The 24,984-nt window shown below is 44.0% G+C and overlaps 4 protein-coding genes across 7 annotated transcripts in view; 1 reads left to right on the top strand and 3 right to left on the bottom strand.

The window, feature by feature from the left end:
- The first annotated feature begins 370 nt into the window (after nt 1-370).
- Nucleotides 371-8,042, top strand: tram2 (translocation associated membrane protein 2). Its single transcript, XM_058612640.1, has 11 exons — nt 371-575; nt 3,609-3,672; nt 3,909-4,018; nt 4,887-5,003; nt 5,140-5,198; nt 5,508-5,592; nt 5,812-5,882; nt 6,011-6,115; nt 6,233-6,376; nt 6,920-7,077; nt 7,183-8,042. The coding sequence occupies exons 1-11, from the start codon at nt 456-458 to the stop codon at nt 7,257-7,259; spliced, it is 1,110 nt and encodes a 369-aa protein (XP_058468623.1). The 5' UTR covers nt 371-455; the 3' UTR covers nt 7,260-8,042.
- A 213-nt stretch (nt 8,043-8,255) lies between these two features.
- On the bottom strand, nt 8,256-12,887 carry efhc1 (EF-hand domain (C-terminal) containing 1). Its single transcript, XM_058612639.1, has 10 exons — nt 12,721-12,887; nt 11,509-11,739; nt 11,156-11,443; nt 10,912-11,061; nt 10,657-10,834; nt 9,803-10,032; nt 9,567-9,713; nt 8,722-8,935; nt 8,478-8,621; nt 8,256-8,380 (listed from the first exon to the last, which is right to left on the bottom strand). Exons 1-10 carry the CDS (start codon nt 12,784-12,786, stop codon nt 8,352-8,354), a joined length of 1,677 nt encoding a protein of 558 aa, XP_058468622.1. The 5' UTR covers nt 12,787-12,887; the 3' UTR covers nt 8,256-8,351.
- A 142-nt stretch (nt 12,888-13,029) lies between these two features.
- On the bottom strand, nt 13,030-20,094 carry LOC131444047 (EF-hand domain-containing protein 1-like). The gene is made up of 10 exons (XM_058614164.1): nt 20,074-20,094; nt 17,030-17,425; nt 16,660-16,947; nt 16,428-16,577; nt 16,132-16,306; nt 15,800-16,032; nt 15,566-15,712; nt 15,254-15,467; nt 14,979-15,164; nt 13,030-13,470 (listed from the first exon to the last, which is right to left on the bottom strand). The coding sequence occupies exons 1-9, from the start codon at nt 20,092-20,094 to the stop codon at nt 15,028-15,030; spliced, it is 1,761 nt and encodes a 586-aa protein (XP_058470147.1). The 3' UTR covers nt 13,030-13,470; nt 14,979-15,027.
- The window catches only part of LOC131443782 (protein eva-1 homolog A), a 72,576-nt gene continuing 66,363 nt past the window's right edge, over nt 18,772-24,984 (bottom strand). For all 4 annotated transcript variants that reach the window (XM_058613740.1, XM_058613739.1, XM_058613742.1 and 1 more), the window contains 2 exons: nt 22,460-22,651; nt 18,772-20,556 (listed from right to left, as the gene is read on the bottom strand). In XM_058613740.1, the coding sequence (XP_058469723.1) occupies nt 20,177-20,556; nt 22,460-22,651 (572 nt within the window). In that variant the 3' untranslated portion in view covers nt 18,772-20,176. The remainder of the gene's footprint in view (nt 20,557-22,459; nt 22,652-24,984) is intronic.

The following is a 24,984-nucleotide window of genomic DNA, read 5'->3' as shown; positions in this document are numbered from 1 at the left end:
TGTGTTCTTTGTTAGGTTTGTTATTTCTTAGCGTCAACCAGGTTGTAAACACATGGGTTATTTTGGGTTTGGGACCTTCATAATAGCTAGTTTGATGATTTTGTGATGAAATACTTGTCTGATAGAACAAAATGTGCTTACTTCAGTTATTTCAGAGGATTTGCAAAGACTATTTTTCTGCATTTATAAAGTATATATGTTCCCCTTGAATTTGGGATTGGACCCCTTTTGGTCCCCCTCAAAAACAATCCTAGAATCGCCTCTGCCTGTTGTGGGGTTTCCATCGCTGAGAAAACAGAAGGTGAACCTTCGCAGAGTAGGTTGCCTCAAAGAAGGGACTCGCCCTTTAAGAGAGTCGCGCATGCGCACCCGAGCGAGAAAGTTAACTCCTGAACTTCGTAGTCAGAAAAATTTGTGATTTATAAAATAGCAGGAAAAAACGGCGGTGTGCTGACATGGCATTTCGCCGCAGAAACAAGAGCTATCCTTTCTTCAGCCAAGAGTTCTTAATTCAGAACCATGCCGACATCGTCTTCAGTTTTGTGATTTTCATTTTGATTGGATTGATGTTTGAGGTGAGGTGAACTCTTCTTCTTTTTCTTTTCCCTCGTCTCCTCACTCAGCTGTTTTAAAGATGACAAAGTCTGCTGCACAGTCTAAGATGTAACTTCTTGACGTCGCCACATTTCACTCATACGCAGTTTTTCTTGTTCCTCCTTTCATTTATTTGTTTAAAGCTTTGGAAATGTAAACAGTTGTGCTTGTTGGACTGCCTTCGAGCTTCGTATCACTGTTTGTTGTCAACCCGCGGGCAAGTTAACAAGTTAAACAGTGACTGTTCGAAAACTAACTACAAGTGATTTAGACGGAAACTGAACGATTCCGCTCAAAGCTCCAAGTTGTAACACTGCATTCATCGCTAGCTTAAAACTCATCGGTAACTTTGCCATTAATGCTTTCATTGCAGGACGAGTTTCTTGAATTGAGGGTTCAGTAAGGGGTAAAACACTCTTCTGTCGACAGAGACATTCGCAAGTACTTTTAAAAAAACTGTATTTTACTCCCAAAAATCACCTGTTTTATGCTCTTTGTAATGTCCTGTTCCAGTTCCATTAAAAGTCATAAGCGCTGCAACATTTTTTTGCGTCCAGAAACCACGTAGAGACAATTTAGACAGAAAAAGCACCGTGTAGGGAATTCAAATTAAAAGCTTCGTTGTTGCCGCGCCGGCACTTCCACATCACGTCCGTCGTTTTGATATCTTATTTTGACAGGGTTCGGCGGAAGCGGTGTCAGGTTTTTGTCGCCAGCTGGACTGTAGTAGTTAACTGCCACGTCTCAATCTTTGAGCCGCTGCTGCTGTGAGCTTAGCTTCTCTGTAAACTGTGTTCGGACCCGGAGGGTTTCACTGCTGACACCCTGGGACTGAATTAATCAGGTGTTTCTTTCGCAGAGTACATGTGTGAACACAAGCAGAGACTCCCAGACCGCAGCAAAGTTTCGGTCCTGTTGTGGTTGTGGTCGCACAGCTGGCCGAGGAAAAAAAAGAAAAAAAAAATTATAATCAGGGGATTTCCTTTTATTTTTCTCGGTTCTGGGGAAACGAAGAGGGAAGAGTCGTCCTGCAGCTGGTGTTGAAATTAAAATTTTGCACATGACAGGTCATTCCTGAACTGGTAACAGGTGACACAGACCTGGCAACCAACCAGAGATGATTCTTTATCGTTATATCCAGTCTTGTACAAAGTACCTAAAAGTATCTTACCAGAAAATGACTTTGGTAGAAGTTGAAGTCACTTTTTTTATAATATTATTTAAGTAAAAGTCTTAAAGTCCATGACATTTACTGTACTTAAGTATCAAAAAGTCATTTTCTGATATAAAATGTACTTAAGTTTTAGAGGTAAAAGTGAGTAATGATTGAGTCAGGGTAGCTCAGAGGTCGGGCAAGTTGTCTTTCAACTGGAAGGTTGTGGGTCCAATTCCTGGCTCTGCTAGTCTGTATGTGTCCTTGAAAAGACATTTAACCCCATTTTGAAGCGTGTGAATGGCAAAACTACAGTGTAAAGCAGCTTCTTCTGATTTTATTTAGTAGTGACGAGTAACAAAGAAGTAAGAGTTGCTAGAAATATAAATAAAGAACAGATACATGAATGTTGTACTTAAGTGCAGTAACAAAGTATTTCGACTTTGTTACATTACAACAGTGATTTATAGCTACATAACTTGTATCGCACGTTTGCCCTGACAGACAAATAAAAAAAAGACACTGTAATACTTAGTCACAAAATACAGAACATGAGGATGGAACTGAAAACAAGGAAATGGCTCTCACAAAACAGCAGTACACCAGGTGATACAAAGAGATAATAGGACGACATAACGTAAAGGCAAGTCTGTAAACTGGGTTGTAAAAAGGTCATATGAGAGATTCCAGTGAATATGTGAGGTTTTGAATTGAGAGGCCATGATGGCGAAAGTCTTAAGATTTAAGGCTGCGAGCTGGATTAAATGTTGTCCTCGGCCACTTTTACTATTGCACTTCTCTTCTTGTCGTTCCGAGTACACGGTTGTGTACTGAATGACAATAAAGTGTGTAGCTAGAGGACAGGCCCTTCAGTATCTCTTAAACGTGATCAGTAAAAGCTTAAAAGTACATTTTAAAATGCACAGGGAGCGAGGGGGAAGAGGAGCCAGGATCGTGGGTGATGTGAAGCCCATCTGTTAAAAGCACACAGACGCGTCACTGTTCAGTTTCTGAACTCGCGTGGTTTCATGGATCGAGACAAATTCGATGGTGTTTGTGTTTTCCAAGTAGTTTCCAGTCTGATGGAACATGTTGTTGTTAATCACAGAAATGTCTGTGTCTGGATATCTATGAAACATTTTCGTCATTGCTTGAAACCCTTGGTTCTCAAACTGTGGTACTTCCTCTGGTGGTACTCGGAGGAAAATACCGTTCTACTGTATATACCAGGGTATGTGATCGGAGTGGAGCTGAGGTATTTTGACCTAAGGGCTGAGAAAATGAAACAAATAAGAAAAGAAAATAACTCCAACTTAATAACTTAATCTAGCTGACTTTGTGCAGGCTATTTACACAACTAAATTTTAACGTTGGTGATAATGGTGTTGCTTCAAGAGCTCAAATATTTTCCCATGTGGTACTTGGTATAAAAAGTTTGGAGAACCACCAAGCAATATTAAGCAACAAAAGAATTATTGTTTCCTTTTGGAAACGTACCAAGCCTCCCTCGAAATGTTACTGAAACAACGGTGAGGTGTGAAAACTGTACTTTGGCAGATGTATTACTGTATACGTTGAGAGTGGTTTGGACAAAAAGCTGCTCTCGTGCATTCTTGTGGGGATGTTTGACATGAAATGTGTCCGTCACAGCATCCGAAATCCCAGGTCGATGCAAGCCTTATCATGCTGACATATTTCTCCGCAGCACACCCTGAGGGAATTCAGCTTCCAGTGGCCCTTTACAATGCCAGAGGAGGACTGACTGACAATACTCGACATAGCATTATATATGTTGAATTCAACACCTGTCGCGCACACATCCGTGACTCGATGACTAATTACAATCTTCTCTCATTTCCAGGCAACAGCCAAGACGGCCATACTGTTCATTCAGCCTCAGTACAACGTCACCACACTGTCACCAGGTATGCGGCGGAGGCGATGATCGCACACATTTTAAATTCACACTGTCTATGACCTATTTAGCCGGGTTTTGCACACCCACAGTTTCACTTCTGCTGTTGGTTTTTTTTTTATTTCTGTTGCGTTACTCCATGACTGAAGTGTGATTACAAGAACAACCTGTGCCGCTCCAGGATGTCAAACACGTCTTTTTGAATGTCAACATGCTCCGTGTTTGTCCCCTCCGGTGTGTATTTAGAGGGAGAGGTGACGCTGTATCATTACGGATGGAAAGACGGCGCCACCATCCTCTTCTATTTCTTCATTGCCGTCATACTCCATGCGGTTGTGCAGGAGTATCTCCTGGATGTGAGTACATTAACAGTGTGGTACAATGCATTTAGATTAATCAGGGCGGGGCATACAAAGGTCAGTACAAGCTGTAGCTCACTGAGCGGTAACTCCTAACAGACACTGTTGTTTACTGCCAAAGTAAAAGTTTCCTGGAAAGCATTAAACCCACATAAATATCATTTTATCACTGAAAACAAACACTAAGATCTCTCTACCAAATGAAGCAGTGCTTCTGCTGTAGTTAGTGCAACATGTCATAGTTATTTCCAGTAAGTCTTAAAGTCTTAAAATAATCAATAAAGCAGGATCTTGACTTCTTGGTTGTGTCCTACTGCAAAAGAGAACAAACGAAATGCACAAAGACATTATTTTCAAGTGATAAAACAGAAAAATACTTGAAATATTCCAAGTGTCTGGTCTGTTGACATTTCCCACAGTTGCACGGCGCTATTAAACCAGGATTTGAGCCGTCCGTCCGTCTGTCTGTCTCCCCCCCCCCGATTAGACCACAAGATGCACTTTGTAGGACGTGAAATCAAGCGCACAGGAGCAGTATGAAGCCGTGTGCCGACTCCGTCCACAGCTGAATCAGACTGTTTACAGGGCTGCAGATGTGGAGACAGAAGCAAGGGCTTAGCATTTGAGCCAACAAGCATTAGCCCTTGTGTCACTGTTTAGAAATAGGCCGGTTTATTTTAGCTTCATTACCGCAATTTCCAAAGAGTCCCCAAATGAATGCTTCTTCAGCGGCGGCGGCCATAAATAGCGCCCGCTGTCTTTTCTTGTCCCAGTTATTTGTGTCGCCGTGACTCTTCCCCGTGCATATGACAGTGACTTGTGTGTCATTAACGCGTTCTTTTGTGTCGTACTCTCGTCGTTGCAGAAAGTCAACCGGCGACTTCACCTCTCCAAAAGCAAGAATACCAAGTTCAATGAGTCGGGTCAGCTGTGCGTGTTCCACTTGGTTTCGAGTGTTTGGAGTTTTTACGTTCTCATCACAGTGAGTGGGATTTTGACTATGGCATTATTATTTTTTTGTTTGTTTGTTTGTTTGTTTGTTTGTATTGCACTGCGACAACTTGGAACAACGCTAATGAAGTCTGTCGGGCCGTGTGTCTTAATTTCCTCTCACACAGGAAGGATATCTCCTGCATCCCAGCAGCCTTTGGGAGAATTATCCCCATGCACACCTCAGGTATGTATGACTGATGCACGTCTGATACATAAATGGGGTGGATCGTCATAGATTTCCTTCATAAAAATACAGTTTCTAATGATATTATATTGCATATTAACAATTTAAGTGACCTTAAAGGTATTTAAAGTATATTTTAACTAGTAGCTTGGACACAGTGAATTTAGAGACCAAGTTGTTGTCTCCTGTAGTTTATAAAAAAGCAATGACTCCTTTGTTTGGCGTATTGGACCCAGAGTCGGTGACAGAGATGATAATGGCAGCACTTTTCTCACCCTTCTCCTGCCTCTCTCTGTGTTTGTGCTGCAGGTTTCAAGTGAAGTTTTTCTACCTCACTCAGTTGGCTTACTGGCTCCATGCCTTGCCAGAGCTCTACTTCCAGAAAGTACGCAAGGTCAGTACAAAGGCCCTGGGAACAGGAGGAGTTCAGGAGTGTGATAAGACAAAGTGTGTTTGTGTGTTTGTGTGTGTGTGTGTGTGTGTGTGTGTGTGTGTGTGTGTGTGAGACAGAGGGGGAGAGAGAGAGAGAGAGAGAGAGAAAGATGGAAAATGAAAGAACAAAAGGTACCAGGATTTAAAAAAAAAACCCACAACATTTGTGTTGTTTTTCCAGGAAGAGATGCCTCGCCAGTTGCAGTACATCTGCCTCTATCTGCTGCACATCTCTGCAGCCTATTTGTTAAAGTAAGTATCCAGCACAACACGACTACGGCCTTAGGTCGATTAAACTGTGCATGTAAACATAGCGACTGTAGAGCATCGATTCCTCCTTCCTTCCCTGCCTGAATCACTATGTTGTCTTTCTTGTGTAGTTTGAGTCGTGTGGGTGTGGTTCTCCTCTTCCTCCAGTATCTATCAGAGCTGGGCTTCCACATTGCCCGACTTTTCTACTTCACTGACGAGAATCATCAGAAAATGTAAGTGATTTGACGACTATCATCACATGTTTTCGCCGTTTATTGCCTTTTACAGAACACATTTTATTGTTTTTTCATCATATTGTGATCCTAAGTTCTCGGCGTGTTGTGCTTCAGGTTTGACCTGTGGGCGATTGGCTTCGTGTTCACACGGATGGCCACTCTGACCCTAATGTTCCTGGCTGTCGGGTTTGGTTTAGCTCGCACCGAGAACCAGGGCCTGGACTTGGAGATGGGCAACTTCAACACTTTACTGATTAGGTAAAAAAAAAAGCATGATTTGCTGTATGTCCTACATTTGTGTATAATGGTTGGTTTTGTGGCACAGTTATTACTTTATGCAGCAATTGTTAGAGCAAAAACCAGCAATTTCTACCAGAATCTCTTGCATTTCTCATCCAAACAATGTCAAGGTCGGCACTGCACACACTGGTGTGTTCTTTTAACAAAGAACATTCAAGTAAATCAAGACATTTATAACCATGCCTCAAAGACAGGCAGCGTCTGTCTCCATTTAATTCTCCATGTGAGATTTAGCGAACATTTCAAACCGTTTCTCTCACATTCCACATCCAATCACCACTAAAGTCATCACTGCACACCCTGAAGCCTGTCAAGCAAACTGTTGGACACTTATTTAACATGTCAGAACATTCCTTGAAATAACAGAGATATTATATGACCTTATAGACCTTGATTCAAAGGAGAGAGCAGAGAGAAATCATCATTTAAATAAGCAACATTCCTGGGCTTGTTCTCCAAAGCACACAGTTGCAGTAATCTTCTTGTCTCGGGCTCTTTCAGGATGACCGTTCTACTGCTGGTGTGTTTGACCCAGTCTTGGCTTCTATGGAAGTTCATCCGCTTCCAGCTCAGGCGCTGGAGGGAATTCAGACACGAACAGGCCGTCCGCAAGAAGGCGGCGCCCAAACAGCCCCTACGGACACTTAAGAGAGACTCGCGTGAGTAGAATCGCCGCCGCTGTGTTTCCTAACGCTCCTTGAGAGCAGCCCCCACAACATTTGTCTCTACTTCCGTCTAACCTCGCTTTCTCCTCTCCCCGTCAGTTGGTCACCACGAAAATGGAGTCCTTAAAGCTGAGAACGGAGCCTCTCCTCGGACCAAAAAACTCAAATCACCCTAAGAGGATGCACAGACTGACCTGAACCAAGTGGCCTTAACCCAGGCTAAGGCGTGTCAACAGCCTAACGGGGGGGAAAAACAGTGGTCACTGGCCACTGGGGGCCACTGGGGGCCTCTGGTTGACAACGTCCCGAGATGCTAAAAAAGGGACTCGGTCGCTGCAGATTTAGGCTTGAATGCTGGACAAAATGAAATCCAAAATCATGAGCCCGACAGACATTTACTCTTCTCATCATATCAGTATTTTTATACACCCCCCCCCCCCACACACACACACACACAGACACACACACACAACAAAGCCTGCTATCCCATTCCTACGGAACACCGTTGTATCCCTAAAGTGAACACCGTACGCGCGGCGGTGACGAACGTGTCCGCGCTCCTCCTCACACTTTAAAGTACTGTATTTGTTTGTAGTGTTGTCTGATATCACAGCGGTCTGCCGCTCTGATGCATTAAAGAAGAAGGAAAAAAAAAAAGACAAATGTTACAGATGAACAAGAGGAGCTTACTGTATGCCCCCGCCCCTTTTTGACCCTGTCAGAGAAAGGGATTCAGGCCAAACAATAGTGTTCTTCTGATGATTTACATCTAAAAAAAACAGAAACAAACAGAAATCCTACGATTGTCACTGGTCACTTAACAGATAATGTATCTATCAAGTATGTATGTTGGATATTATACTGTAGCATGCCATTCCATGTCTCTTTGTTTTTGATTTTTCTTTCTTTTTAACTGTTTTGTTAATTACTTTATTAAATAATGCAATTTTCTGAAAGAAGCGTATAGTTTGTGTTTACACTGCACACATTTCTACTGGGAACATGATCTTCTTATAGCGAGAAAAATGTGCACGACATGAGATGTCATTTATAAACATACTGTATAAGCCAGTGGATGATGTGGGAATTGAGGTGAATCAATATCAAACCTAACTGTATGTTTATTTTATAAATAAAATAGGTCTTTTAAATTTAACCACACCAACAATGTGTATATTTGCGTACGTTGCCGTGTTTAATTAGACAAATCAAAGTTGTAACATTCAGTTTTATTGTGTCAATGTGTTCCTGTGAGCCCTCGCCCGTCGTCATGACGACAGCTCTGCGGCTTCACCACCTAATTTAACAAAAGAGAAAGAGGTTTGGGCTTAATTTGATTTGTATCGTCCAAATATATCAGTTTATACGCATACGTTGATCCGTTTTTTGGTCACCTGGTCCCGGCTCGTCGACCGTCTCCACTCCCAGCTTCTGCCGCATTAAATCCAACGTCTGCGAAGGGACCTGGCTCGAGATGGACTCCAAGTACGAGAGCACAAACAGGGCCGCGTCAGTCAACACAAAGCGGTGGCCGAAAACTACAGCAACAGACATTGGGACAGACAACAGTGACATTGATGCCTACACAGGAAAATAAAACACACACAAAAACAAATGTTAGGCCACTGTGGATCTCACCTTCCACTGTGGCTCCGATGACTAAATCCACAGGTGAGTAGAGCTGCGGGTTTTCCACAGTGGAGCCCGGCTTGGGGACGCGCGTCTTCTCCAGGAACTTGCCAGCGAGGATGCCGGAGTTGCGAGTGGGTTTCTCATAAATGGAGATCATGTCGTTGGAGAGGTGGTAGGACAGAACGAAACGTCGGCCCTCGTCCTCGGGATTCTGGGAGTCCTGGAATGTGAGTGTCGTAGGTCGATAGGTCAACAACACAGTGTGTGTGTGTGTGTGTGTTTTATTATATCAAGTAAAAATGGAGCAAAACAAAGATGACACACAAAAAGGAACCAGTTAAGGAAACTGTTAAGGAATATTTCCCATTCACAATATTGTAGCAATAATTGTAAAAAATAAACTCTAAAACACACTTTCTTTGACAATGTGACAAGAAACAAAGGCTTGTGTGTGTGTTTGTTTATTATTTGCATTAAGGGTATGATGTATAGTTTTTTCAGTGAATATTTTACAGTGAAAAACCCTCCTGTGGCACTTTAAATTAGATTATAAGAGCTGTCATTTTTGATTGATATGACAAAGGAAATGCACCCTTTTTTTATTATAATGTTAAATTATAATCCCCCCATCCCTGGTATATAGTCTTGTGGTGTTTCATACCCATCTACAACTTGTAAGAAAGCTTGTGTAGCCTGTATTGGCTGTCGTATAATCTCAGTCTTTACTGTTATGGTTTCCTGCGTCTAACATTATCGTTTGTCCTGCTCCCTCGATGAGACTGTGGGTCACAGTTTAATGCGACCACAAGGGCCGACACAGACAAAGATGTTGCTCTGTGTTATTATCTCACCAGTATGGCACCGTAGCGCAGCACTTTGTGGTCGTTCTCCAGCATCTTTAACACATTCTTTCTGGGAGGTTTGGGAATCAGAGACAAACAGTTCTGGAGGGAGTCTTCAAGTGACCCGTAGCCGTTGTAGGGAGGAATCTGTGGCAGCTTTGAATCACACATGGACGTTTGAGAGTCACAAAGAAGAAGTGGGGATTTACAATACAACACACCCATAGTCTCTCCCACTTTCTTACCCTCTTCCTGTCCCGGTGCACGTCCTCCACCTTATTTGGTATTTCAGTGGGTTTCATTTCCACGTCAGGGTGGTGGGTGAGGTAATACTCTTTGGTGAAGCCGTCGCAGTCGTAGAGTAAGAAGCGACGGCTGAGCAGAGTCAATCTTTGACCCAGCTGGAAGTCTTTGGGTGAGTAGAACTCGTTCACGTCCTCCGTGGAGAGCTCCAGCACACAGCTGGGGAACGGCTCTGACAAGAAATAAGTGCAGTAATAATCATACATGCATTTTATACATGCCAGAGTCTAATTAGAGGGCTTGGTTGTATTTTATTATTATTATTATTATTTTATCGTATTTATTTATTTATTTAGTAAGTTAGTTTTTCCCCCTTTTTGGCTTCTTTGTTTGAGATTAGAAGTGTAAGTGTTGTTACAGAACTATGGATGGAAATGAAATAAAGGGAAGGAACAAGAATTCCAACAATATTTCGCTCTCTGCTTCATTTAATTTCTAAATGATACCCTTTTTGGGGGGCTAATTATTAATGGCATTAAAGGAATACTTCACCGATTTGCATTTAGCTTTGTATTACTAGAATAGGGGTAGTATTTCTTGAGAAATTGTGCTTCCCAACCTTAGTTTCCCCTGAGTTGAGAACTATCTTCATTCTTTTCTTTGTTCCGTGGCCACCAGTTCATTTAAGTATTAATAGCCCCTCTTCGTCACCATAAAATGTTCACACTACACTTTAAATTCTCCAACTCTTCATACTCACAACTGCTTTTTCATACAAACTCTTTAGATCCAGTTTGTGCCAAAGCAAAGTAAACCCCACCACCCACAGCGACACCACGTGGTCTGAGACCCTTACTCGGTTTGAGTGTCTTGTGCAGCCTCTGCCTGCGCATCAGGATCGGGAAGGGATCCCGACCGCTGTTGGGCTTGTGGACCTCTCTGACCTCCACAGTGTCGTCCACCAGGTAATACTGGACGGTCACCGGCTTAGTTTCCCCGTCATCGTCGTCCCACAGAGCGAAAAACCGCAGCACCTGACCGTGGGAGGGATGTTACTCTACTCCTCTGTTGATGGCAAAACTAGATTAGGGGTTTGGGGGTTTTCATTCACCTTGCCGTCCATAGTGAGAAACTGCTGCATGCTGTCGCTTTCAGGTGGTTTCGTGGTGCAGGGCAGAGGGTTTTCACGCTGCTTGATGTAAGGGTCCGCTGGCATCTGCTGAGGCTCCTTCAAAACGATGCCTTGACTCTCCATGAAGTCCTGTCAAGAGCAAATGAGCAATTTAAACACCTGCCGTGTACGTTTGGATGATTGGACATTGGACGTACTGAAAGAGAAAGGCACACATGTGGACCTCAGTGAAAGCATCACACTGCGTGATGTGGTACTTGATGCCGTACACCTGCAGGTCCATGCCAACGTTGAGGTCCTTCCACAGGTAATGCTCCCCGCGCTCGTTCTTGGGAAAGCGATGCCGCTTCAGCAGCTTTCCCTGTGGGATGCCGGAGTTCTTCACGGTGGGCTCGAAGATGCACATGCTGTCGTCCTCCAGGTAGTAGTAAACGACCACGGGCCGGACGCGGTACGCCTCTTCAGGGGAACTCAAGTTATCCTCCTGAAAGTATGCGAAGAAGCGCAGCACCTAACGGGAAACAAAGGGGACGGTGAGAAGGAGAACGAAGTCCAAAATCATCTGCTGAACCTCACCTTCTTGTCAAAGGCCACGTAAGCTGGGACGAACTCTTCAGAGAGGCCCTTGTCGTAAGGGTCGCCGCGCGCGGGCCAAATATCAGGCGTCTCAAAGGACGACTCGCTCTCCCGCTGCTGGATCAGCTGCTCTGATACAAGAGGGTCCTGTCCGATGCCAGCGACGGGGCGACGAGGCAGAGCGTAGCCACATCTGTAGCTCAGTGTCTGGGGCCGATGGAAGGAGGACTTCTGCAGGAGAGGACCAGTGTGAGCCCACTGTTAAAATACTGACACTTTATACTAAGACAGAAACACTAGTGTTAGACTGGAGTTACATTGCTTTTTCACAGGAGCATTTGTTTCTCTTTGAAATCAGATATATATATCACAAAAGAACTAACATTGCTATCAGACCTACTGTAGGAATGCATGTTGGAGTCTTTGAGAGACAGAGAAAAGTGTTTCTCTAGTTATTTCTCAGTGTTTCTGGTGGAACCACTGAGAAGTTGGTTATGGGCCACGTGTGGCCCACGGGCCGCCATTTGAATAGACTGGTGGACGTATAAAAGCAAGAAAAATGTAGATTTTGGTTTTGATCTGTTCTGTATGTGGATGGTTTTCTTCCCATGTCCTGCACAGTTATTCGTATACACTTCTTTTAAGTTCAACTTCTAGAATGTATATTATTCTCAGCTTGTTTGTGCAGTAATTTGCCTTTCTGCATTCATTTTGATTTTAGGGATCACAAGTTGCTCGTCCTGTAACTGTGAGCTCCTTCAATTCTCCTCAACGAAACTGACTCAGACTCGAGATTTTGAAACTGATAAATGGATTTATTTGTAAGCCCATTTATCATTATCGTCCATTTATCAGTATCAGCGTTGTTGTTTTTTCCAATCTATATTGAGAAAATGATGATTTATGATGTTTACTTCAGTGTTGTGACAGGGGATCCACATGTGGGTCTCATTACTTACATTCCTAAAACATTGCAAGTGTGGAGAGTTTATACAGTTCATACAAAATCTATGAAATCTGATTAAACTGAAATCTAATTTAAGAAAAAAAAAAGACTAGCGTGTTATTTGTCAAATACAGGAGGCTACTGAGGAGAATATGTGTATTTTTTAATCATATAACATATAAAAACCGCTGAAATCCAATAAAGTCTCATTCCTCCATAAGATAAAAAGTATACAACAATTTGGCCTGACGTCACAAAATACTTACCGTTACGTCCCGAAAAGTGTTTCCTGGCAAAAACGGTAACCCGTGACTGTTCCAGTTCCAAGACATAGCTCACATCCAACTTTGGCTTCTTGTATTTAAGTTATTAAGTTGAATTCTTTCAGCTCGAGCTGTGAAATCCTACGCGACAGCACCACCGCGGTACGTTTACGGTCTCCATGGAAACGGCACAACAGGGAAAACAAAAAATCAACCAATTTAGTGGAAAAACAATAAATTAAAATAAATCGAAATGAAGTATTATCTCGTTAAATTAAATTAAAAATGAACGGAAACTCGTAATTTGTGTCAGTTTATGGAGAATTTATTCAAACAGTAGCGCCAAATGTTGACCACCAGGGGGCAGGCAACACCAACAAATCCCACTCTGACCGAGGGCAATGCATCAGTTTAACTGCATAGATAAAGTTCATACAATACAATTAAATTAATTTTAAAAAAAGAAAGAAAAGCAGCAGGTTTAAAACAAACAAACACAGATAATTGAATCCATGCACAGGAGATATTGTCACAGTTTAATCCCATTCAAGTTTAAAACAGAACATAAACAAACTATAATATTATAGAGTGGTAGACTTTATGTACATGACTCCAAGTGTCTTTCTGCGAGTTCTGTCACTGGGAGTCTTTCCTCGTGCATCCAAATCAAGGAAGATTTAACATCTTAGTGAATTGGTCGACGCTCCGTGTCCTCGGTGTTTGTCCACATCTCTGATATTTGTCTCCGCGAGCCTGAGAGACACAAGAGGGAGAGAAGACTTGACCACATCACACGACTCTTTACTCATTTTGATTTGTCCAGATCACAGTGAATGTTCTGCATACTCGATTGTCTGTTAGCACAAAAATTAAGTTTTTACAGCTGAATATTGAGCTTGACCTGGCGGAGACTTGAACCAGCAACCCTCACTCCGCTAACAAGCTCATGATCATGTTCTGCCCAAAATAAGTCAATAAATAAAGCAAGAGTGGACCACTTTCTTACATTATTCATTCTTTTTATTGTTTCTGTTTTGTTGTTGTTGTCTTCTCGCAAAACTGTGAATGAAAACAAATATACTACGTGATTTTATACACATATCAATTCTGGCTGGTTCCCCCCTGTGACACATTTAAGCAAGTCTCCTTGTGATTTAAGCACAAGATCATCAAAGGGTGGAACGTGTTGTCGGCTTAAAGCTGAGGACTGTAACTTTCATCGTTACAGACACGAGTTCATTATGTGTTTAAAAGTGAGTAAATACATGTCGGTAAAATGATTTTATTGTCACTTAAATACCTTGAAGTGAGGTCATTTTATTTTGAAAGTGCATGGTCACATGACTGGGTTTTGTTTGAGGTTGAACTAGGGGATTGTGGGTCAGAGGCGGGACCACTGTTATGGAGGCAGGAAGTTATGCTGTTATGAAGAGTTTCTGCACTGTGTTCAAGAGGCGCACACGGTAATTGTACTTTGTTTTATTTGTATTTCATTTTTTCAGTTTGTTAAAATAAAGTCTCAATGGACTCAAATGGACTTTTATGTTTTGTTATTGTAGTTTTCGCCGTGTCTTATGATTTCTTTGTGTCGACGGCGAAAGAGAGGAAAATAAACAGAAACATCGAGACGAATCGTGGTCTTTTTGTTGAACCAGTGTAGCTATAAGGACAGTTTCCAACATAAAGGGGTGCATGTACATGTTTTGTAATTCAGTAGTTCGGGAAAGTCCTTTATACGCTATATACTATATATAAATATTATATTTAGGGCACACACGTCAAGTGGTGTGAAGGCCAAATTAGTATTATTCTGTTTCTTTTCTTTTCCACAACTGAACACAACTTTTGGCATCTTGCTCCCCACTGAAGATGAATGGAGACAGACGCCACCCTCATCTGCCTTTGATCTGTACATCGGTCGCCACGGCAACCACGGTTTTGAGGTTGAGAAATTCATGTGCTTTTGATCGGTGCGGAGTTGGCGTTCCCAACTGCGCTGTCTGCCAGAAGTGTGCGTATTTTCATGAAATTGTCAGTGGGTGTGGTCTGTCCACCTTCTCTCTAGCACCACACAGTGGGCACAGTGAGCAACAGCAGCTTCCCATCAAGCAACATCCAGAATTCTACACCGTTCAAAAGCCATGTGTCCCCCCTGGTCGTTCAGTCGGTGCCTCAACATGTTAGAGTCCAGTCAGCGCTGCTTTAATTCATACTTAAAATAGAATTAATCACACACAACAAGTTATGGAGGTGACACCTACCGGCAGAGAGTCATTTCTAAGATGGCTAAATTGAAACATGTCGATCCGGCTAGTTATTTGTCGTCTGCACACCCATCTTCTGGCGCAACGAGTCCAACGTGCGCACGGGAATCTGACTCGCCATGGACTCCAGGTACGTGAGCACAAAGCGGGCAGCGTTGGTCAACACAAAGTGGTGGCTAAAAACTAAAGACAAAGGGAAGGAAAGAGGGAAAGTTAAGACATTAGTCGTGCTGAAACTAAATATTGCAAATAATGGCTGCTGTGAATCTCACTTTCTATGGTGGCTCCGATCGCAAAATCTGCAGGCGAGTAGTACTCGGGCTTCTCCATGGTGGAGTCTGGCTTGAGGATGCGCGTCTTTTTTAGGAACTTGCCAGAGATGATGCCCGAGTTGGGAATGGGCCATTCAAAAATAGAGATGGTGTCAGTGGACAGGTGGTAGGACAGCAGGAAACACCGTCCGTGGTCTTCCAGATACTGGGAGTCCTGGAATAACGTGGGATTCAAAGTAAAGTCTTAAGTGTTCCGCTCCCTGGATTAGACAAGAAACATCACAAAAAACATTGGGTGTTATTTGATCTCACCAGTCTGGCACTGTAGTGCAGCACTTTGTGGTCGTTCTCCAGCATCTTTAACACGTTCTTTCTGGGAGGTTTGGGAATCAGACACAAACAGTTCTGGAGGGAATCTTCAAGTGACCCGTAGCCGTTGTAGGGAGGAATCTCCGGCAACTGTAACCAACATAGACAAGTGACAATAAGAAGAATGAAATCATTTTTAAGGACCAACAGGTCTTTTGCATTTCCACAGTCCCTCACCTTCTTCCTGTCCGGGTGCACTTCCTTGATTACCGCCATCGGCATCTCAATGGGCATCATCTTCATGCGAGGGTAGTTGTATTGGTAATACTCTCGGGTGAAGGCGTTACAGTCGTACAGGAAGAAGTTTTTGCTCCACAGCGTTATCCTTTGGCCCAGCTGGAAATCTACGGGCGTGTAATACTCTTCCACGTCCTCGTCCGACACCTCCAGCACACAGCGGGGGAACGGCTCTGAAAAGCAAAAAATAAGACGAGTGTAAATATGGACCCTGCGCACGACCAGAGGCCCAGTATCCCCAACACAGTTTCTCAAGTGTTTGCGTGTCTTACTTTCTTTGAGTCTCTTGTACATCCTCTGTCTGCGAAAGTACTGACACGCGTCCCTCCTGGTGCTGTGCGCCGGGACCTCTCTGATCTCCACCGAGTCGTCCACGAGGTAATACTTGATGAGAACGGGCACATTTCCGTCTTCGCTGATTTCCCACATGGCAAAGAACTGCAGCACCTTGAAAACACCCAGAAAAAAACCGCCACAGACTTAGAGGTTCCCCAGGTGTTCTAGACAACCTGAAATAAATGCTTCCTTTTCCATTCTTATTCTAATACTCCTCTGTCTCTCTACTTACCTTGCCTTCCATTGCGAGGAATTTGCCCCGGCGGTCGAAGCACGAGGGCGTCGTGTGGCACGGCGGGTGGAACTCCCGGCGTTTGGTGTAAGGGTCCACCGGCATCAGCTCGGGGTCGTTCAAGATAACGCCTTCGCGCTCCAGGAATTTCTGTGTATAACAAACAAGAATTCACGTCGAGAACATGTTCGCCACACACGTGAGAAACACCGAAATCACGCCGTTTTTGTACCTCTGTAAAAGCGTCGCACTGCGTGATGTGGTACATGACCCCGTACACCTCCAGGTCGATGCCGAGGTTGAGGTCTTTCCACACGTAGTGATCTCCCTGTTCGTTCTTGGGAAAGCGATGCCGCTTGATCCTCTTGCCCTGGAGCATCCCGGAGTTGGTCACCGACGGCTCAAACATCTCCATGGTGTTGTCCAGCAGGTAGAAGTAAAGGACCACGGGGCGCACGCAGTACACCTCTTTCGCCGAGTACTGGCAGTCCTCCTTAAAATATGCAAAAAAGCGCAGCACCTACAAGAAAGAAAGGACGGTGAGCAATGACACGAAAGAACAGCCGCACGAGAAAAGGAATCAAATATTCTTCTTCCCCTACCTTGTCATTGTTGATGTAACCTGGGGTGTAATCTGGGGAGAAGCCCCCGACAAAAGAGTCCTGTGAATGTCTAATATTTGGCGGCTTAAAGGAGAACTCATATTTGTCCCGCGGGCCCAACTTCTTCGACAGAATGGGTTTGACTCCAGAGCGGAAAGGCGGCCGGTGGGCCACATTTAAGCCGTCCCTGTAAACCAGGGTCTGGGGTCGGTGGTAGGACGACAGATCCAAGGCGAGATCGTCGATCTGTGGCGCGTCAAAGTCGAAGTCGATCTCCCCGTGCGTGATATACTGCTCTAATAAAAGGGGTTCTCCTCCGATGCCAACCGTTGGGTGATAGGCCAGATTAAAGCCATCTTGGTAGACCAAGGTCTGCGGCCGATGGAAATGTGCTTTCTGCAGGGAGAGACCATTGATCAAAATCAACAACACAGTTTGACACTGGTGTGTTTTCATACAGTCCTTATGTCATGAAAAGGTTTATCCAATCTCAATCTAACATTTAAATTAAAGGATTCATGTGACTGGAGTTTGGGCATGTTCTGCTCCACAACATTACCGTTATGTCACGAAAAGAGTTTCCTGGTAAAAACGGTAATCCAAAGTTGTTCTTGTTCCAAGACATTTTTTCCCCTCGGTTGGAAGTGGTGGTGTTCAATGGGAGTTGACACCGACAGAGCGTGTGTGCGTGTGCCACAAGAGTGAGGGTTGGAAATAAATCTGTTGGCTCGAGGGTTGTCGGTATAAACAGTAAACAGGGCAACAACGACGACACGAAAATGATGTAACGCACATCAAAGGAACAACATGAAGGTGATGCTTTCGCCGGGACAAGGTAAACCTGAAGAAGAGGAAGAGGCAGAAGTCTGGTCAGCATTGGACCTCTCAGTGTACAGCCTGCAGGAAATTATTATTATTATTATTATTATTATTATTATTATATTTATTTGGCACCTTTCAAATGCACATTTACGTTAATGAATACTGAAGAGAATATAATGTGTTCTTTTCTAATAATAGTTTGTCTGAGGCTGCACACTGAGAGGCGTAATGCTGCCCTTGACAATTCTTAATCAGGACTTTACTCACCTTTTTTTTTTTGCACAAAAAATGCCTTGCACTCAAAGGATTCATTTTCAATGGGGAAAACTGTGAAGAAAAAAAGTTAAAATGAAGCGTTATGAAAAGCTGTATAAAAGGTACAGCCCCATGACCAAGAGGAAGGGAATTGTGCTTGTAACTGGAAGGGTGCCGGTTCAGTCGAGCCAAGGGCTGCGGTGCCCCTGAGCAAGGCATCCCAATCTCCTGCGCCCAGTGTGTGCAAAAAACGACTAATTCTAAATGCAGCCATGTTGAACCTGGCCAAGAACTGTGGGAGGAGTCAGTGACTGAAACGATGAAGAATGGAAAACAACAGCTGACTTCACTCTCACATGAATTCAATCAACCAAAGATAAGATCACTTATCCACACAGTAGCTTGACTCAAACTGTAGTGCCCTTAAATGGCCACCAGAGGGCGAGCAATGCCAGTCTATCTCAAAGGCATTTCATTCATTCAAAGATGCAGTTGTAATTGCCTCACTATACAACGTATTCATTGTCCATAAGAGAATCAAGACTGGATGAGGAATAAGGGAATAATCAGGAAGTAGTCCGGTGACATTATGAACGCCAACTGCCGTAAAGAAGGCGTCAAAACACAACTTTGCAAAGAAACGTGAAATTAAAGACCACATGGGGTTATTTTGAACAGTTTATTCCATGCACAGGTGTCATATTTTGGTCTCACTTTACCAGCTATCGGCACAATTCCGTTTCCATTTAAGCACAAACAGAAAAAAAAACTGTTGAAACCAATAAAAACTATTACGAGTACGTGGATGACCTCAATATGTCCTGTGTATTCTCTCAGTTAAAAATACCAAGCTTTTTTTTTTTTTTATTTCTTATGAAAACTATAATCATCTCTATGCTTGAATCCAGAAGCAGAACTGGATCGACAATAGCTTATATCTTTAAAAACTGGCAGTGTGACTGGAAGAGGAGCAAATTTGTGTGAATCCACTTTGCGCTCGTTCCTTCTTCAGACGGCCGTGATCGCCACGAGCGTCCTTTAAGCACGGGTCTCTCAGAAAGATGATTATTTAGCAAAGAGTCCTGTTGGTGTTGAGATCCAGGATCTCGGATCCCCCCCCCAACATATTCACGCGTAAACTGGCACCGTCTTGTCGATCTGATGACGCAGCAAGTGCAATTTTTGATTTTTCGACCTCCAATGAAATCATTTCACTATAGGCAATGAGCGATAACACCAGCTGCACTCTCGAAAAACAGTGAATTATTAGCTAAAAAAAGAAAAGAAGGCACTGCACTGTGGATTAAACATAATGTATCAAAAATAAGGTTAAATCATCACCGAATCCTCTTTGAGGCTCTTTATATGATATATTTATTAAATTTTCTTTCTCTCTCTCTCTCTAAAAAAAAGAAAAAAATGCTGACTCATCCTCTTCATCGGGGCAGCGAATAAAAATCGAAGCCACAGAAACGCAGAAACACTAGGATCGCATCCCTGAGGCGCCGCAAAACCCTTTTTTTTTCGCTACGTATAAAAAATAGCTCGACCATACTTGAGGACAACAACAAAAAAACATAAACGACGTCAATAAACTATTAAATATTATAAAATATATTTCATACAGGTTGAGATGAATCCCCCCCCCCCACACATAAACAATAATTTGGTTTCATAAAGTTTCCAAAGGCAGGAAAGATTGTCTGATATCGTCCACGCTTAAATACTGGAGGTTACTGATGAGAAACGCTCCAAGTGTCATCATGGTCTCCCTTGCAAGCTGCCCTTAAGTCAATAGGACAGACCCAACTCGGTCCTTCAGTCCTCACGTAGTCCACCCATAAATCCGCATTTCAAAAGAAAGCCCTGCTGAGGTCACGCAGTGTCGACTTCCAGCAAACAAAGCTTACTAAATGGGGTATAGCTTATGATACCCACAGGAATACGCCAACGCCTCCTCTTCTCACGTGCGAGTCCCACTGTTGCATCCTCGCTCCTCAGGCCTCGTCGTCGGAGCTGTTTCCGACACAAGTGCGTTCTGAAAATGTCAACGTCCACGTCGCCGGTTCCTCAGTAATACCGGTTGAGGCTCCGCGTGCCGGGGATGTCCGGCTGCCCGTTCATCCAGATCTCCCGGATGATCCGCTCCCGCTCCTCGAGCCGCTGCGCTCGCTCCAGCTCCTCCGCCGACGTGAACACGTTCATGTTGAGCGTGCGCTCGAAGCGCCGGTGCCGGCGCGCCGACAGGTCCGAGGTGGTGTCCCAGTCCGAGTCGGAGTCGCTGGAGTCGGACGACGAGTCGGCGGGACGCGGCCGCTTCTTGGCGGGGGGCTGCTTGCGGGGCTGGCAGTCGGTGCGGCACGAGATCTGGATGACCAGCGCGAAGAGCGTGAGGAAGAGGCCCAGGCACACGCCGCAGACGAAGAAGAGCGCCGCCCGCTCTTGGTGGTCTGTGGCAGGGGAGAGACAAGAGACGAAGGACATCATACAACAAGGTCTCACTCAGTCACTGTAATGAACCCTGCAGACTCAGAGTTCTGTGCTTCTCCTTCTCTCATCTACAGAAATGCATCTCTGCATGTTGTTGATGAGCAAGAGAGACACCAGTTGCCTCCATGCTGTGAGATACTATGAGCTCCTGCTTTGTGATGCTCAAAAGAGCCTTTATCAACTTTACATTTGTGGGATAGAGGTGGTTAGAGAACAGGAAGTATCCAAATACTTATAAAATCTTCTGGTGTCTGCTGCAGGTGACTGTGTATGTGTGTGTGTGTGTGTGTGTGTGTGTGTGTGTGTGTGGTCATTATCTTGCTCGACATCTGCATTCCTCAAGCCCACATTCACCCACCACTCAGCCCCGCGGAAGAAAGAAAAAAACTGTGTATTTTACCCAAATTAAAGCGTACCACACACACAAACCGCACACAAAACCATGTACAATCTAATCCCACTGTCTCTAATTTCACTGTCCAAGCATATGATGTATGTACGGATGTGCTGACTGCACTTTATCCCACCATGAAACGGCCTTTTTCCAACTGGAAACTGAAGTGTGGGAAACGTTCACTCTCTAGCACCAAAGTCCAACAAGGAAAATCAGTGTTTTAGTCTCGCAGGGACGTGGGAGCTGCTCGTCTACTGTTGCCTTGTTCGGTCCGTTTGTGTCACTTAAAATAAAAATGAAGGATTTCAAACATCAAAGTCCCCAAAAAAAGCCCATTTAACCCTTGACGACACGTCTGCACACTTTGCATCACTGTAATTATGCGACGGTTTGTGCTATTTGAACAATTCCAACAGTTTCTGAATGCTGAGAAGTTGTTATTACGGTAATTTCATTTGCGCCTGTTTTTGGACATTGAGACAACTACAGTCTTCTTCTTTTCCTTTCGGCTGCTCCCTTCAGGGGTCGCCACAGCGAATCAACCTCCTCCATCTCACCCTGTTCCCTGTATCCCCCTCTCTCACACCAACTAACTTCATGTCCTCTTTCACTACATCCATAAACCTTCTCTTTGGTCTTCCTCTGGACCTCCTGCCTGGCAGTTCCAACCCCAGCATCCTTCTACCAATATACTCAATATCCCTCCTCTGTACATGACCAAACCATCTCATTCTGGCCTCTCTGACCTTATCTCCAAAACATCTAACATGTGCTGTTCCTCTGATTGACTCATTCCTGATCCTATCCATCTTCGTCACTCCCAAAGAGAACCTCAACATCTTCATCGCGGCTACCTCCAGCTCTGCTTCCTGTCTTTTCCTCAGTGCCACTGTCTCTCTAGACCATACAGCATCGCTGGTCTCACCACTGTCTTGTATATCTTTCCTTTCATTCTGGCTGATACTCTTTTATCACACATTACCCCTTTGTTTTTCTTCATTTTAAATGGTTAAAACAGCATTTTAACGTGCAGTAATTGTAAATAACTGCCAGATATTGAAAGTTATTCTATAAAAAATGGCAAAAGCACACATTCACTGGCCCTTTTGTGGTTAAAATAAGCAAAAAAACCAATTTTGAGGCTTAGGTGTTAAAGGGTTAAACTCACTGACGCGCGGCGTGATGTAAAAATCAGTGATTTTCTCTATGGGCTTTGGTACAAACTGTGTCCTCATTTGAGCTGCCATGGATTATTTTAGGTCAGACCTTCGGGTTAATTGGCTTAAACTTGTTTTTCCCCTTGTTTTCCCTGCAGGCAGCTGTGCACCTGACAGTCTCATGGCTCGTGCACGGCGCAGTCGGCGTTTCACGCGTCAATAACTCAGTAAATCACACTTCAGAAAGCACGGCATATGCACTCTTGAGCGATGTGTCTGTGCCTTTGACACGTGCGTGACTGCTCGCCCCACCTGATATGTAGTTGTAGGCTGCCAGTGCGTTGCTGATGAGCGCCATGTTGTTCGAGCCAGAGGTTAGGTTGATGATGGGATTCATGCCTCGAGGCCTCAGAAGACCTTCTCCTTCTCCTTCTCCTCCTCCACCTCGCTCTGCTTCTGAAGACTTCTCGTCGTTGGGGTTTGTCTCCCGAATCTTCTTCTTATCTGAAAGAGAGAGAGAGGGTTTAGTTTACTGGCACAAGGCAGACCTAATCTGGGAAAAATGAATGACAAACTGATCATAAATAAAAAAATGTAAGACCGCAGTCAATGACACAGAAGGAGTCACTTTTGTACAACGCTGCTAATGGCTCTGAGGAACTGTGACTACATCCTTTGTGCCTGTGACTAATCCACAGTGGTTTTTGATTTCAGGAGATAGATTTCTGCAAAATAACGACGCATCACACACTCACACACACACACAGACGTACGTCTACAGGGAGTTGTGTGATTCAGAAGATATCACAACATCCGCTTTCTGTCAAATCCATTCTCATTCGGGTCGCAGAGAAACACAGAAACTACACAGGGAAAGAGTCTGCAGTTGGGCACCATTTCAAAAGCTCCCCTTAAAATCCCCTGAAAACCATCTATTTATAGCTGGGAACAAGCCTTTTTTCGCCTGTGGATTTGCACCACACCATGACGTCTTCCAGTGTTTACTCGCCGACTTGTGTGTTGTTTGAAGGCATGGAGGAGTTCAGATGACGGAGCCACAGAGTGATTTAATTACTTGACAGAAACAGAGTTAATTCTTTCCTTTTTTTTCTTCACGATCGCCCTCCAGTTGTCGAGACAGAGTTGTTTAGGTGAGACGGAGAAACCGCTGTAACTGTATCTCCATGAATGAGCGATGGCTCACTGGGGGAAAAACAACCCTAAAGCTAACGCAGCCTAAATGAAGAGCAGCATTCAGGATGTGTGTGTGTGTGTGTGTGTGTGCGTGTGTGCGCATAGTCATATTTTTCTATACTTGATTTTCCTCGTCAGTGCAGGTATGCGCGCTATGGCTGAGTGTCACACACACCAGTGACCTCTAATTGCGGCGTCTCCAAGGTGTGTCAGGCCCTCTTTATCTGATAAATGCAGTTTAGACTGGAACTGCTCACTGAGGGGGTAACTGTTTCCACCTGGACCCACTGCTGCGGCGCGCACATCAGCCACAAGCCCTCTTTCTAACACACTGAGGGAAAACACGAGTCAGGAGAAAACACAGCGCCAAGACTGCAGTATTTTCTGTAAGTAAATACTCCAAGTAAAACGCCTAAGAATACTCACTTCTGATAAGAATTCAAATAATAATATCTTAATTATTAAGTATGAAAGGGGCCACTTCACCCAAAATATATACTGTATATATATATATTTTCTATTTTACTAATTTCCACAGATAAATGTGCGATTTGATTGTCAGACAGTGGCTCTGAGGCACACGTTTTATTCCCACAACAGCAGAGGAAGTTTGAGAAAAAGAAATAAAACTGACAAAAAGTTGACTTCCTTCAAAGAAAATACAAACCTCTTCACTGTGTTTCTGTCAATTATAACAACTTTTATGAGTAAAAGATCGGGGGGGGGGGAAAAAGGGTCAAGTTTAACTTAACTCTGTGATAGAATGTGAATTAAACAAACACAGCAGTGTTGTTATTGTTTTAAGTTTAATCTGACAGCCCTCTAGCACCAATGGGGAATCGATTTATTGAATGAATGCCTTTAAGCTTCTTTTTATTAGGCAGTTCCCAGGTTAGGGGCCACACGTTGGTTAGTGTAGTGGTTAGCGCTCTTGCCTTTGCAACAAGAACACTCGGGTTCGCGACCCCGGTCGGAACAAGAGCCTTTCTGCATGGAGTTTGCATGTTCTCTCCCCGTGTGTGCGATGTTTTCTCCGGGTTCTCCAGTTTCCTCAATGAAAGGCTTAAGGATATGGTCAGTGCCTTATCCCACTATGTTTCCTCCCACAGTCCAAAATCATGCAGATTTTGGGGATGAGGCTAAACATTGGACACTCTAAATTGGCCGTGAGTGTGAGAGTGAATGGACGTTTGTCTCTATGTGGCCCTGTGATGGACTGGTGACCTGTATCAGCTGGGATTGGCACCAGCGACCCTCATGTGTAGGATAAAGCGGTCGAAGATGAGTGAGAGTGAGTGGGTTAGCGGTTTAGCTGGCGGTTACTTGTCACTTTAAGGACATTAATGTGTATCTTAAAAGTCTGGTTTCGCTAACACGATTATTTTTGGTTATTATTTCTAGCGTCATGTGCTGACGCCGTCTCGTTCCACCTTCATACTTCTCCTCCCGTATCACTTCATCAGCGGTGGAAACAGGTTTTTCCAGATAAGCTGCGGGTGAAGTGTTTTCCGAGGAAGTGGAGCCACTCGTGACTTCATCTTGTCTCTCCTCCTCCTAATTAGTACAGAGCTGCTCGTTGAAGAGCGTAATTAGTGCGCTGGACGCACGCCACCATCCCTCATGAATAAAGCTTTGTTTAAAAG

Source organism: Solea solea, chromosome 17, assembly GCF_958295425.1.
Source record: "Solea solea chromosome 17, fSolSol10.1, whole genome shotgun sequence".
In the NCBI taxonomy this organism is placed as follows: domain Eukaryota; kingdom Metazoa; phylum Chordata; class Actinopteri; order Pleuronectiformes; family Soleidae; genus Solea; species Solea solea.
The sequence above is the reverse complement of the archived record's forward strand: the minus strand, read 5'-3'. Positions and strand labels throughout refer to the sequence as shown.